The following is a 14734-nucleotide window of genomic DNA, read 5'->3' as shown; positions in this document are numbered from 1 at the left end:
CCCCAGGAACATTTTTAGCCCTGATTGTATTTACTCTGGCTGTTATAGCCTTACATTTAAATCCCTCATGGTATTTTGTGTCACATGTTTTGTCCAAAAATTGCTGATGTTGAAGTGATACATCTCGTATCTCTCCCCTGAATTTCAAAGTCATGGATCCAGTCGCTTATACGACACGTCCAGATGGATGTCTCATAGCTCAAATTTACAAGCCCAGAACTGAACTCTTACTTCTAACTGCACAGACCCAAATAACCTTCCCCCTTATCGCCACCATATCAGTAAGAGGCTACTTGAGTCTTGCAGTTGGATCAGACCCTCAACTTTGGAGTCGTCCTTGATTCCCTTCTCTCACACCTTGCATACAACCTACTCGTCCCCATCTCTGCCACATTACCCTGGTCCAAGCCATCATCCTCCCTCACCTAGATAGTTACCACAATATCCTAAGGTCTCCCCCCTTCACGGCTTGCCCTGGGACCTTCTAAAACAGCAGCCACAAAAATGAGGATGCTAAACTGATACATCTTGTAAAACATGCACCCAGGGTCTTAGCTGGGAACCTATGATGGAAATTGGATTTGTTTTCTGCTCCAGCCCAGAGAGCAATATGGTTTGTGATTATGTCTTCCCATCTGGCCCGCCCCTCTCTCTGTCTGCCAATCACCTGGGGATTTATCTGCATGCAGCACTCGCTGGAGAAAGATGGAAACCCAAATGTTGTTGACGTATTTACATATGTGTGCGCAGACGTGCTGAACAAAAACAAGCTGATGGAAACACCCACTCAGAGAGCCAATAACAATTCTCTTCTTGCTTCTCTCACTCGCTTGCTTTCAGCAACCACTGGAAAGAAAAGACAGCCAGAATAGTTCTCAGCACAGTGTTTCCAGCCACCGGAGCCTGCACACGGCCTCCCCAAGCCACAGCACACAGGTGCTCCCCGAGTACCCACCTACAGAGGCCCCAACTCCAGATCAAACCGACAGCTCTGGGCAGAAAAAACCAGATCCTTTTAAAATCTGGGCCCAGTCCAGGAGCATGTATGAAAACCGACGTGAGTAGCACCCTGGCCCCTGTCTTCCCGAGCCCCCTCCCCAAGGCTTCAACCGTCTCCTGAGGCTTCTTGAAAATAGATTTTCAGTGTGTACACAGAGGAGAGGTATATCAAGGTGAGAGGCGGAAGCTTCTCGGAGTAGTGATAGAATCTGCTGGGTGTTCATGGAGGATCCATTATGTGTGCAGTTTGGGGAGGGCTTGATATGGATGGTGGTCAAATAAAGGGCTTGGATAAAAATGGATTTGTTTTTCCCTTCACTTAGAAGAAGTGGCAGGTAAGAGCGGCTGTCTCCTTAACTCTTGCCTGTGTAGAGACCGTGGCCTTGTTCTTGAGAAACAGCTCTGATGTACCATAGAACGTAAATACGATTGGTTTGGATTGCACGAGTAATGAGAAGAAATTAAATGCTTTCTTAGCGGTCTCCTAGTTTTTTTAAGAATACTGGTAATTTTTTTTTTTTTTTTTTTTTTTTTTTACCATTACCAGCCTTTTTAAACATTCCCCTTAAAAAAGGAAGGAAAAAAAACCCACAGTGAGTGGTTTGTGCTTTAATTATTTATACTGTGGTCAAGTGTGTTCCTTTGGCTTCACCTTTTCGATAAATGTGAACTGGTGACAGCATCCATCCGTCACTTTTTGGCTCTTAATGCCCTTAATAGTGCCTTTGTGTTTTATTTCTTTTCATTATGAAATGATTCCAAATACTGTTCACGAAACATAATAATCATTGATCCTGCCATTATCAGTGAAAGCCCCTAAGGCTCCCTAATCTTAGAGGGTACAGGCTGACCCCCTGTTTTGGAAGTTGCTCTTAGTGACATTTTCTCGTGAGGACGACTGGTCAGGATGCAGCAGCCCGGAAGGAGTCGACAGGAGCGTTTTCCCATCGGGCTGTGGGGTGGGCGAGAATGTTTAATGAGAGAGGAGGCGTAGTCTGGGGAAGGGTCTGATTAAAATTGGAGGAGAGGAGAGACTCATTCTGTCCATCCTCTTTGTGACTGACACCCACCCCCCCCACCCCCTCCAGCCCCAGACAAGTTTTGTGGATAGCCACAGCTGTGGTTGCTTCTCGGGCAAAGCCCCCAAGGCTCCAGCCTCTTGCCCACCCACTCAGACTTGGCTCTGAAGCCTTTCCTCTGCTGGCTGGAGTGATTCCTCTGTGACCCAAACAAAACAGGGCGGGGGAGGCCAGCATCCCCATCTGAGAAGGATAGTTGGCCACCCTCCTGGGTGAAATTCAGCAGTTAGGGGGCACAAGGCAAGTCTGGAGTCTTGACGATTACCAAATTTTGGAAGTCCCTCAGGGTCACTCTAGTCTTTCCTTCGTCAAGGGAGAAATAGCATTGCGTTCTTACTCCAATAGTGTGGGACACGAAATAAGCTGTTTTGGCCAAGGGTTCCCTATGCTGACAAAAGCCAGATAATCTGAGAAGGAATTTATTTAGTCCCTGGTCTAGAAAGACCCCCTAGAGTATCCCTGAGGCCAGGCCAGAGGAAATGAAGTTCCATTTGGAACATCTCTTGTAAGCATTAGTTGGTACGTATGAACCCGGGGTCTGTCCTCACTCTGTCTTCTCACTCGTTGTAGTGATTTCATCGAACAAATGTTTTCCAAAGAGGAATACTTTCACATTCTCTTCACACTTCCCTCTAACCATGTGGCTCCTCCAATCAATGGCCCACCTTCGGCTGATGTTGAGATATTGCTTTATTGACCAAGCACCTGCTTTTCTCCATACAGTACACATTTATGACTGAATTTCTCATGGACGAATCTTTTGGTGATAAAAGAAGTCGTGTTCTGCAGTGCTGCTGGGGCATGGCAGATTGACAGACGACTAATGTACCCATTTAATAGGAGACACCAGCTCAAATTCCATGTTCACCTTGGGGGAAGCAAAATTTCTTATGAATTTAGTGTCTCATCAAATTTCCCAGAAAGTTTTTACCAGGAAAAAAAAAAAAAATACGTACTCTTACCAGACAGCCAGCTAGCTTACTTAAGCATCGAAATTATTCAGGCGGCTGTCAGACCGAAATATTTGGAATGGTGCCAGTTTTGTCTCTACTTTCTATAACATCTAAGGAATAGGATCTAGCAGCATAAATGAGAATCCATTTCTTTTTGGGTGATTGGAGGCTCCATAATTGAGTGATCGTAACAACTTAATTGATGTTAAGATTCACATGGATTTCTTCCTCACCACTCAATGAGAGTAATGATGAGACTCCCCACCCCCCATGGTAATTATTCAGTGTCTGTCACAGATTTTCTTCTTTTCACAGTACCTGCAAATGAACCTACATCAATCTTGTCTTTTAATCAGTGTTTTGCTTTATCCCAGATCCATTTCTCCCATTACCTTAGATTGTTTTTTATCTTGTCTTTCAGAGGGAAAAAAAAAAATACAGCATGTAGCCTTGTTAGATGTGATTCCCTGCCCCTCCCCCCAAAACATATTAAAATGAACAAAATTCTCCAAGAAAAACGGGGAACTTGAAGTCAGGAATAACACTTTCATTGGACCCCATGTTATCCTTTTTATTTGGAAGATAAATTTTTCTTCTGTTTCATTTTATTCTGAAGGACAGGGTGAAGATTTACACAGTCTCTGATCAGATTCCTTCACGTGGTCTAAATGCTGTACAAAGTAGTGTATTCCTGATAGGGCCATCTGTCAAAACACCAGTGTCAAAACGAATCAATCTGAGTTGCGGATGTGTTAATAAATCCCTTTGAAGGGCTTAAATGTTTAATTAAAAACAAAGTCAAGTATGGAAGTCCTTTTAAAAGCCACGTGGCCTGCTTTGTATTTTCTCTAGTAACATGTCCATTGCTCACATGGCTTTAAAAATGATACTGATACAGTGTTACTAGCGAATGTTCAGGAAGACAAGCTAGTATCTCGTGTGTACGAAAGGAAGTCTAAAGCTTGCAAGTGCAACAGTCTCTGTTCATAAAATAGTTTGGAAAGAAAAAAGTCAGAGCTGTTGTACCAATGTTGTAAACCTGTCCTATTCAGGGGAAACATGCTCGCAGGTTGGAATTGGTCACAGGGATCCTTTACTGTAGTGAGTTTAAGGAGCTTGGTTGTATTTCCAGATTTTAAGAGCTGTTATGACAGCTCTTATTTGTGTTTTGTTCCGATCCATGCCAGATCTGATGATTTTTGACTCTAAATAAAAGGCTACTCTGGTTGAACTGCCTAGAATTCATCTGAACAGGTATTACTACAAGAATGAATTCCATTGGGAATCTGATACTTTTCAAAATAAATGCTGTGGTGTGGCAGTAACAAAAGTAAATTAATTTTTTTTTTTTTCAAAAGGAAATCAGGGTTTAGACAAACCTGAAGTTCATGACATGATTAAAACAAAGTCATACGAGAATGTGTACTTTAAGGTATAATTAAATGTGAACCGTCGGGGATGGTAATGCTATTTCTGTGAAATTCTCCATGGAACAACTGTAAATACCAGCTTTTGACAGGAAAAGCACCATGAAAAAAAAGAAGAAAAAACCCACAGAATCAAATTGTAGTCTTTTAAAATCCATAACAGCCATGACCTTTACTGTGAAAGCTTAACTGCACGTTCCTTATCAATCACAACTAAATTAAAATGAACTAAGAGAAAGCACATACATTAAGCTTTGCAAAATTGTGAAATTAATATTCCAGCTATGTCACCTTCGCCTGCATCGGGATTGAGCAAGGGTGAAAGAGAAAGAGAAATCAGTTCCACGAGTTTTGGAGAATGTCAGAGTAAGGATCCACTGAAACCTTTGATTTCTCCATTATTATTCATACTGTTTGATGTTGCCATTGGTCTCGGGGGCTGGGGGAAACCTCAGAGAAGGGAGGGAAGAAAGAGAACTGCCATGAATAGAAGTGTTATGGCACTCTTGTTGACCAAGCACAGACCAAAGACAAGATGAAATAAAAAGTGATGGGCACATTTTATCCAAGTCTGGAAATGTGTGTCTGTAGTAATGGAGACACCAGGAGGTTTCTCTGCAAACCTAGTGACTCCATTCTTTGTAATTATCAAAGGAAGTCTTTTGACTGCTTTATTGAGTTGTCGCTGGCATCACCAAAGGAGGTAACTGCTGACATTGTCCCCCGTGCAAGGGTTTAAAAAGGAGAAAAACCGGACAAAGTTTTCTTAGTTCTTTTTTGATTCAGCCTTTCTCAAAAAAAAAAAAAAAAAAAAAAAAAAAGGGAGGGGTGATGTCAATATCAGAAAGATAATTCCTCCCTGCTGCCTCCTAAAAACTTAATTCTTCTAAAATCTGCCTGAAATAAAGAGGAGAGCAAACCATTTTGGGGCAGGGATTAGAAACCTCAGTGCCCCTGGGCAGAAGTGGCAGCCGAGAACACAAAAGAGAAATTCTGTAATTCTGTAACACAGTTCATGACTGATTTATCACCAAAGTCAAATATTTGGGTACATGGAATGTGGTTGATGGGAGAGTGTAATGGTCAAAATGCCAAAGTCAAAGTGCCAAAAGACTTTCTCTGTAACATGTCTGTGTTGATGTATCGTGTTGGTGTCTGTGTTTTCCTAGCTCATCACTGGCATCTTCAACGTCTTTGGTGTCTTTGGGCATCTTCCTTTTCAACAGGAAGCTCTTGCAACAAATTTGCCACTTTACCACTCATTCTCAGAGAGACACAAATGCTTTTTTTCCTATGGACTAAACTGTATGATAAGCCTAAGTCTTTTGGCCACAACCACCCATACCATAGTAACAAACCTGAATGAGTCAATGAAGGCAGAAACTTGCTACATTTGGTGCTAGTGGAGGAGGGGCAAGTGTTCTTGTGTTCAGTGATGCTGAGAAAAATGGGCGTAGGCTGAAGTCTCTGCAGAGATCCTTCCCTTGTTGACAAAGGGCTCAGCAGACTTAAGGCAGACTCTGCCAGCAACCGTGTGCTGGCTACAAAGCACCCATGGTCTATTTTGGAAATAATCCTCCTGCTTGAGTGAACCCAAGACGGAGACCCAACCTGATTTAATTTGTTGTTTCAATGAGGCTATTAGAACAAATACCCTTTCGACAGCTACTCGAACAGAAAGAAAATACTGTTACCTTAGCGTGCTCAAGAAAATATCATTCTCAAAGTGTGTTTATGGGAGTCCTATGATGTAGCTTAACTGCATATTCCATGGAGGCTTGTAGCTTAGCCTCCACAATTATAATAAAAAAGCATTGGGCATAAAGCACCAACGAAAGCCCATCGTATTAAGATAGCTCAGGCAAAAATATTGGATTCAAACTTCTCTGACTGGTACTTACCTGTCCATTTAGTTTCTTCTCTCTCGGCGTATTCATTGAGTGTACGTTCAAAGCGATTGGGTGAGTCACTAAAAAGGGACATCTCTTGCCAACTTGAAGGGACATCTCTTGCCAACTTGAATTCTCCCCTCCCCACTGTACAAAACTGAAGATGAGAATTAAACCCTCAGGCCTACGCACTCCTTCAACCCAAAACCCTACTTCTTAAACAAGCCAGAAAGTATGTAGAACAGTATTTGAAAGTTTCCTTTAGGATTCACTGCCACCAAACCATTTTTTTTTCCTTAAATAAAAGGTATGTCATTTAAAGATCACAAAATACACTTGTATACATTAAAATACTAACAATTAAATAGAAATAATTTTTTATTACGTTCGTTAAGTAACACAGTGGTATATAGAACACTTTCACATACAGTGGGTATTGTCTTACAGAAGTTATTTTTCTTTTAATAAATGAGATTTTTTATTTGAAAGCCTGGACCATTAATCACTTTTAAGAGTAAAATGTCAAGTTATTGGATAATAAGTTAATACTTATAATTTTAAAATATTATAGGCAAATTCTGGAGTAAAGCAGTCATTCTAGTGAGAAAACATGAAAAATTGATACGGAACACTTTTGTAGTCATCATTCATGTTGAGAATATCAAAGGCCAGCTACTTTTGGGTAGTACTACTGAAATCATAGCAAACTTTGCAAAACTGGACATATTAGGACGTTCAAGAGTAACTTTTGGCAAAAATGATCTAACAAATCAGATGATTGGATTGCAGATCTTGATAAAGGGAGAAAGAAGTGATTTTTTTTTTTAAGTGAAAACTCTTTGACTCAAGCTGTTTTCTTTCATCCTCTACTTGGTATGACATCAGATGACTTACTAGGACTTCTAAATTCTCAGAGCGAGCTTCGGTTTCACTGGTCACTGTGGCTTGGCATGAGCTCTCGTCTCAGACACAGGCACCCACTTTGTGGTCCCACACATAATGATTTTAATTTACTTAATTTTTCTGACAACAATACCAAGGGCAGTGGTCAACACTGACTTCTGGCTTAGTCCAGGATAATGGCTTGGGCTTGATTAGGAATTATCAAACAGTGATTAGTCCTTTGAAAAAACGAAGGGCCCAGTGACCTGTCCCCCTACTGATTTCTGCCCAGTGTCCTCCATTATTTCATCCATCCAGATTATTTTGCTTCCTACTCTTGTGTCGGAAAGCTGTCATCTGCTCAAGCACCATCAGGATTGGTCCTCTATGTTCACCTTTAGAGCAGGATTCCTTTTATCATAGAAATAACCTCCCTCTTCTTTCTTTCTTCTCTGCAGTTCCAGATTACCAGGAACAGGACATCTTTCTCTGGAGAAAAGAGACTGGATTTGGATTTAGGATTCTGGGTGGAAATGAACCAGGAGAACCTGTGAGTCTCTTGTCTACCTCTTCCCCCCAGTGCTGTCTTCTAAGATACCAGAGCCAACCAGCAGCCGTGGCAGATCACCAAGATTTGAGCCCAGCTGCGTGCAGCACAGATCTGCCTTATCTCTGACAGTATGGCTCATCCACTGGATTCAAAGAGACTAGTTCCCTACTTAAAAGTTTGTATTTGTGATGATAACAAGTGGCAGCAGCAGCATCTGGAGCTCCCCATGAAGGAAAGTGAAAACAAAAAGCAAAATAATAGGCATCAACTAATAAAAACTAATAAAAATAACCCTGAACAAAGGTCAGGAGACATTTAACCTTCTTGATCCTCAGGTCCCTCATCTTTAAAACAAATTTGGTATCTTATCACAGGACTATTTTGAAAGGAGAAAAGAGAACTAAAGATAAATATTGTTAACTTCTTCATGATAATAATTAATAATAATAATAATAATAATAATAATAATAGCTGTCACTTATTGAGTACTTACTATGTGCCAGGGCCTGTGCTAATGGCTTTTAATATACATTCTCTCATTTCTCCATCAAACTCATGAATGTATCCCCATTTTTCAAATTATCAAATAAAGACAAAGAAGGGTTAATTCATTTGCCCAAGATCATAGCATTAGTAAGTGGAGGGACTGGAATGGGTCTGACTTCAGGGTCCATATTCTTAATCACTCTTTTGTCAAAATTCTTTGTAAACTTTAAGTACTAGGTAAAGGTAGTCACAAGCATTATTGTCTACAGAAGGCAAGGAAACAAATATTTTAGCTAAGGTTTAATGAATGGTAAATACAACCAGACCCCAAATATAAAGGCTTCTCTGCATGTGGGTGCTAAAAAAGTACAGCGATGGGACATCAAACCAGGCTTTGCTGGATTCATTTCTTCATTGAACAGTATTTACTGAGCATTCCCTATTGCTAGGCATAGTGCTGGACCTTTAAAGAAAAGTAGTATTACTATTATAATTTCCAGAGTTTCTAGAAGGAGAGTTCTTAGGTAAACAGAAAAGGAGAAAAGATTTTGCAAATGACAGGGTAAAGTGATTTATTTCTGCAAAGAGGACAAAGAGTGAGTCATCACCAGACCACAAGTAAATGGAAGGAACCAAACAAGAAATAGTTACTCTTGGGACACCTGGATGGCTGAGTCAGAAGAGCATGCGACTCTTGACTCTTGTGAGTTCGAGCCCCATGTTGGGTATGGAGATTACTAAAAATAAGTATATAAACAAACTTTAAAAAAAGGAAATAAGTTACTTTTCCACCGTTTAAGAATTGTTATAGCACCTTCACAACGGCCTGGTACCCACTGGGTGTTCAATAAACGGTTATGGCAAGGATGCAGCCATGAATGAACACATTGAATTGTTCTCAACAATGTGAAGGCCATCAGTATAATAGTAAATCAAAAGGTTAATGTTTCACCCGTCATCCACTTATTCAACAGATTTACATTGGTCACATCGTACCACTGGGTGCTGCTGATACAGACGGCCGCCTGCGGTCTGGGGATGAATTAATCTGTGTGGATGGGACACCGGTCATTGGAAAATCACACCAGCTTGTGGTCCAGCTTATGCAACAAGCTGCCAAGCAAGGCCACGTCAATCTCACTGTGCGGCGCAAAGTGGTGTTTACAGGTATGTTTTTCATTCATTCCTTTAGACAGCGCATTGTCACTTGATGCACAGGAAAGGCTTCCTTCCTGTGTCTGCCTCCTCGAGCATCTATTTTAGCAAATCTTTGCAAATGTGATTAAGCTCAGAATTTCCAGATGGTCTGCCTCTCTCAAACCCAGCAGAACTTCTGTCACTCAAAAGTACTTTAATGTGCCATTCGTGCATGTTCAGCAAAAGCTTCTAGAAGAAGACTAGTCAGATATACACTACCTCTGCTCATCCCCCTTGCCCACCAGAAGTTAGTCACCTTCTTCATTTAATGTTAATTCTCAACAAAAGAGGTCATTCTAAAAGTCAGGAGAGTTGTAGCCTCAAATTAAAAGAACAAAAATTAGTTCTGTGCTGCCAGATAAGCTCATAAAAAGTGAATGATCCTTTAGTCTGTTGTTGCCTGCATATGTAATCAGGCAAGATCTGTTTTCTCCATCAGAAAGGTGTAGAGGTGGCCAGTGTTAGGCCATCTTTGACCCCTTCCTCCTGCCTGCAGGCTTTCAGGTACTGTCCGTGAGTTCTCCAAACATACAAACCCTTTCTGGCCCAGCTCAAATAAAACCTTCTCTGTGAAACCCTCAGAAATTCCCCCTTCTTCCAACTGCCTTCCAATTTTGGCATTCCTTCCTTGCCATTCTTGTGAATCATGGTTTACCTCTGTATCAGACTCTGCCATATTGAGACAGTTCATTGTCTCCTTCCATTCACTCACCAGCCTCTTGAAAGCACACTTGGTGGTAGTTCCCCTGGGTGTGTCTACAGCCCCCACCTTGAAATAGTGAAGACGGAATGCAGAAAAAAGCAGATTAAGCGTTCTATCACTTGAATTACTGAAGAAGTAGGACATGAAATCCTATCATTTCTTCGTAGCTTTAATATTAATGAAACAAATACTTGCCAAATAAAATTAACTGGCACCTTGTTAAAATTTTTTTGTATAGCTCATTTAAATGGCATGTCATTAATTATAGAATTAAGATATCAGATTCCAGTGTGAGAGTCCTACCTTAGTGAAACCAGGGAAAACAGTGTTAATCAGTCATGGATTATGCTCCAAGAGCTCATCTGCGGCCTCGGAGAATTTCTTAAAATGGTATTCCATGCAGCCAGAGGCTGTCAGTTAAAAATGGCTTTGGAGATGGCGATGAAAACTTTCTGATTTCACTGACCCAAATAAAAGTAATAGAAGCAATGTGATTTTTGTTTGTTTCAGATTTGTTTTTAAATATTAAATATTTGGGCTTTTTAGCTTTGGGTCAATGCCATGTTAAATCTCTTAAGACACAGGAGACTAAGTACAATAAGCCAGTCACAAACATCGTATGAATTCACTTATATTCAAATTCACAGGGTAGTCAAATTCATAGAGACAGAAAGTCGCATGGTCATTGCCAGGGGTTGGTGGAGGGAAAAATGGCTAATTAGCGTTTAATGGGTACAGAGTTTTAATTGTGGCAAATGAAAAGTTTCTGTAGCCGGATAGTGGTGACGGTTGCACAACATTGTGACTGTACTTAATGCTTCATGCCCCTGAGCTTTACACTTAAAACTGGCTAAGATGATAAATTTTATGTTATGGATATTTTCCCACAATAAAAAGAAATCTATGAAGGGAGAAGCTTCAAAAATAAATGCCTTACCCAAAACTCGAACACACATTTCGTTGGGAGCATCAAACCTAAGTGGCTCCTACCTATTACTGTGACTTATTTAGGTGTGCTTTACCCTGTCACCTGATAAAGCAGTAAAACTGGAATCCTAACGGAGGCTAATGTACCCAGCAGTGTGATCAGAGTAGACAATGACAGGTGGAAACCAGGGAGAGAGACTAAGTATACCTCTGACAGGTGTTGTCAGGAATCCCACAATATGGCAACCTTAATGGCAAGGCCAACGTACAGGGTCCTGCCTGATGGAAAAATAAAAAGCAAAGCTGCTTGGAAGGCGGAGCAGAAATGTGACTTTTGTGGGCAGTGACAAGGTGAACATGCACCAAGGTCTCCGAAGCGAAGGTGGCGGTCGTCCCTGGTGCAGGCCACCCCTGCACCGGTGTTCGTGTTCCTGTGATTCGTGCCCCTGGCAGTAGCTCCGAGTGGGCCCCTCTTGGAGCCAAGTTGAGCCTGAGAGTGGGTACTGATAGGCAGGGTGCTGTCAGTGACACGAGCTGGGCATCCCCTGGGGTGTTTTCATGTGGCGGTGGATACCGTGCAAGAGCCGTGTACACGGCTGCAGCGGCCCCGGCGTCCGGAGCCTGCCGGGCCGCGGCCTCCTTCCGGGCCGCAGTGCTGCCGTGCCCGCAGTGCTGAGCTGGGCCTCTCTGTCGCGCAGCCCCCAAAGCCGAGAACGAGGTGCCCTCGCCGGCCTCCTCCCACCACAGCAGCAACCAGCCGGCGTCCCTGACGGAGGAGAAGCGCACCCCGCAGGGCAGCCAGAACTCCCTGAACACGGTGAGCTCGGGCAGCGGCAGCACCAGCGGCATCGGCAGCGGCGGCGGCGGCGGCAGTGGCGTGGTGAGCGCGGCCGTGCAGCCCTACGACGTGGAGATCCGGCGCGGCGAGAACGAGGGCTTCGGCTTCGTCATCGTGTCCTCGGTGAGCAGGCCCGAGGCCGGCACGACTTTCGGTGAGTGTCCCCGTCCGCCCTCCGGACCTTCCCGGGATGCCGGCGAGTGCGTTGCGTTGCAAGTGAAAGATGGCCAAAATCTCATTAACGGAAATGCCTTCATGCTTTTCGCTTCAGGTAATTGAAGTCTTAATTGGGGGTGGAGAGTGTTTTGTAGCTTTTCCCCTCCTGAAGGTGGGACTTTTGGGGTTTTTTTGTTTTGTTTTGTTTTTTAACCTTTCATTGGCATGCAGAATGCGTGTCCACACGCGCACAAACAACTTGAAGCATAAATGATATTTACCTGAAACTTGGAGAGCAACCTCAACAGTGTAGAGTGGGCAGTCTTTGTCCAAGAAAGCCTTTTGTGAGGTCCTGAGTAGGAGGTCGTTAACAGCAGAAGCCTCAGCAGGTGTAAGGGTTTTTAGCCTAAGCTTATGGTTTTACAGAAATGCCTAGGGAGCAATACAGGTGTAAGGAGTAAACATAATTACATGCAGTGCCCGTTCCACCTTACCTGTGTCCTTTCTCTACTCTTTCCCCATCTGAAATTTTTAAATGTTAAATATTTTTAACCTGTCTGGTTAAGGATCTGGTTAAGATCTGAGTTCAGAGCCATTTGTCTTCACTGCCCTTGAATTCTAGCAGGGCCGATTTACCTGTCTCATCCGGATATTGGGGGTTTCAGCAGAGTATGGAGAAATGCACTTGTCACCCTCTGAGAAGGTTAACTGATGGGTGTACTAGCAAAGACAGGACCCACATAAGTCCAGGAACCTAGTAACTTATGAATCTATTTCCTATTAGAATGGATGATAAAAATGTACTCCAGAAATGATCCATCATCTTCATTAGATAAAGAGTCATGTGTTTATCTCCCAGGCACATTTGTTCATTAATAAGGAATAGGATGAGAGATGGGGCAGGGCTGTGTGGGCTTTGAAATGGACTCTGCTCTTATCTGCAAAGGAATTGTCCCCAAGAGTCCGATGACCAGTGACCCAGGTTACTGCTGGCCGAGATCAGGCCAGGTGCTCTGTCCCTTCAGCTTTCAGATCCAGTAGCACTCCCTTTATCTTCATTTAGCCTTTGTACGTTGCTTCCTGCAAAAGCCATTTCCCTAAAGTCTGTTCATTAGGAGTCCGTGAGTCAGTCAGGTCTATGCATGTGTGGCTTCAGTAACAAACGCCCGTTACTAACTGCTTCTGTGAGCTACATTAATAAAGTTATCACAGCATGTCACGAAGGGATGACCGGACACCAAGGCAAGGTTTTTGGGGGCTTTGTTTGTAAATTAATCTGGGGGGCTTTTCTGTGTAATTTAAAAATATTCAAACAAGGCAGAGAGGGGTAAGAAATCCCATTGTTTGATCCTCCCCATGCACCCCTTGATCTTCTCAGGATTTTAGAATTCTTGGTTTTACTTTTCTCCATCGAAATAGATGTGTCAGGTGGGAGGTTATGTGTTATTTAATGAATGTTGAATGTCTTCTCACAATTTGGTCTTTGATTGTTTCCCTCTGGCTCTGACAATAAACAAGTTCAACTTTCCCTAATACCTTGCATGAGACTCCTGTTTCCCACTCTACGGAGCTGTCCTCCTACCTGTTGTTTGATACCTTTCTCCTGTGAGTTGTTTGTGGAGATGCACTAAACTTAATGAGGACCTTGAATTTGAGTACGGAGGCTTTCCATACCTGCCTGTTGGATTCCAAAAAACCATTTGCTTCCCTATTAAAAGCTCTGTGGCCTTGACCTTAACGTGGCCGTGATACAGACGCGGGCAGATTTGCTGAAATTCAAAGAAATTGGGATGCATTTCCCCCCACATGGTATCCCCAAGGTCCAAATTATGGCAGAAGAGCCTAGCCCACTTCAGTGTCTTCCGTGCCCATTTTATCGTCCTTTCCAAAAGGTGACGCAGCTGCGTAGCTTGCTTCACAGTCCTCAGAAAGACGAATTCTCGAAATCGGGAACTATGCATTTAGCTGGAGACCCTGTGCCAGGCCTCAAAGTCAGGTTCCCACCCCTCGCTGGAAGTTAGCAGTGCACGTGGTTATGACCTGGGGTGCCTCACAGTGCACTAGAAACCTTCCTCTTCGAATGCACTTTTCCTGGTTTTCATGTTGTCGATGTGCAATAAGTAATAATGAGAAAGGGAATGATCAAAGGACAGGGTTGAGGAAGGATCTGAATCCAGCTTCGGATCACTGTCCTTAGCCTGAGTAGGTACCAGGTTTTCACTGTCCTTTGAGGGGATTTTTGTGAGGAAGGTGGAGGATTTCAGCGCTAATGAGCCTTTCGGGCCCTTAGGCCGAAAGCGCACGCGACAGGCTGATTGAGCAAAGGTCATAAAAGGTTGGGTGTTTTTGTTGGCTCATCTCTTGTAATTATGCCTTTTTTCTAAAGCTTTCATCATTCCGGATAGAAGGCAGAAGGACTAAGTGTTTGTCCATTAGGTGTTTTCAGATGGAATTTCTGGTGGTAGCTGACTCTTAGGCCTCCCCAGACACCTAGGGATTATTTTTTCTAAATGGAGAAAGAACAAAACATTGGCAGAAGCTTAACAGCTGGCAAAAGTGAAGTGACGCGAGCACACAGTGTGTAAAGCATCCATCCCAGCTCTGGGTCTCACATTTGCAGACCCAAAATAAGCCAATGGCGAGTTATT

The 14734-nt window shown here is 42.9% G+C and overlaps 1 protein-coding gene across 20 annotated transcripts in view; it reads left to right on the top strand.

The window, feature by feature from the left end:
* MAGI1 (membrane associated guanylate kinase, WW and PDZ domain containing 1) overlaps positions 1-14734 on the top strand; it is a 656496-nt gene that overhangs the window by 621475 nt on the left and 20287 nt on the right. For 12 of the 20 annotated variants that reach the window (XM_045493443.1, XM_045493442.1, XM_045493441.1 and 9 more), the window contains 5 exons: positions 841-1057; positions 4741-4824; positions 7688-7779; positions 9240-9432; positions 11791-12084. In XM_045493443.1, the coding sequence (XP_045349399.1) occupies positions 841-1057; positions 4741-4824; positions 7688-7779; positions 9240-9432; positions 11791-12084 (880 nt within the window). The remainder of the gene's footprint in view (positions 1-840; positions 1058-4740; positions 4825-7687; positions 7780-9239; positions 9433-11790; positions 12085-14734) is intronic. The other 8 variants (XM_045493448.1, XM_045493457.1, XM_045493452.1 and 5 more) reach the window with 1 other exon arrangement.

Source organism: Leopardus geoffroyi, chromosome A2 (genome assembly GCF_018350155.1).
Source record: "Leopardus geoffroyi isolate Oge1 chromosome A2, O.geoffroyi_Oge1_pat1.0, whole genome shotgun sequence".
NCBI lineage: Eukaryota > Metazoa > Chordata > Mammalia > Carnivora > Felidae > Leopardus > Leopardus geoffroyi.
Note: the sequence above shows the minus strand (reverse complement) of the source record. Positions and strands in the feature narration are given on the sequence as shown.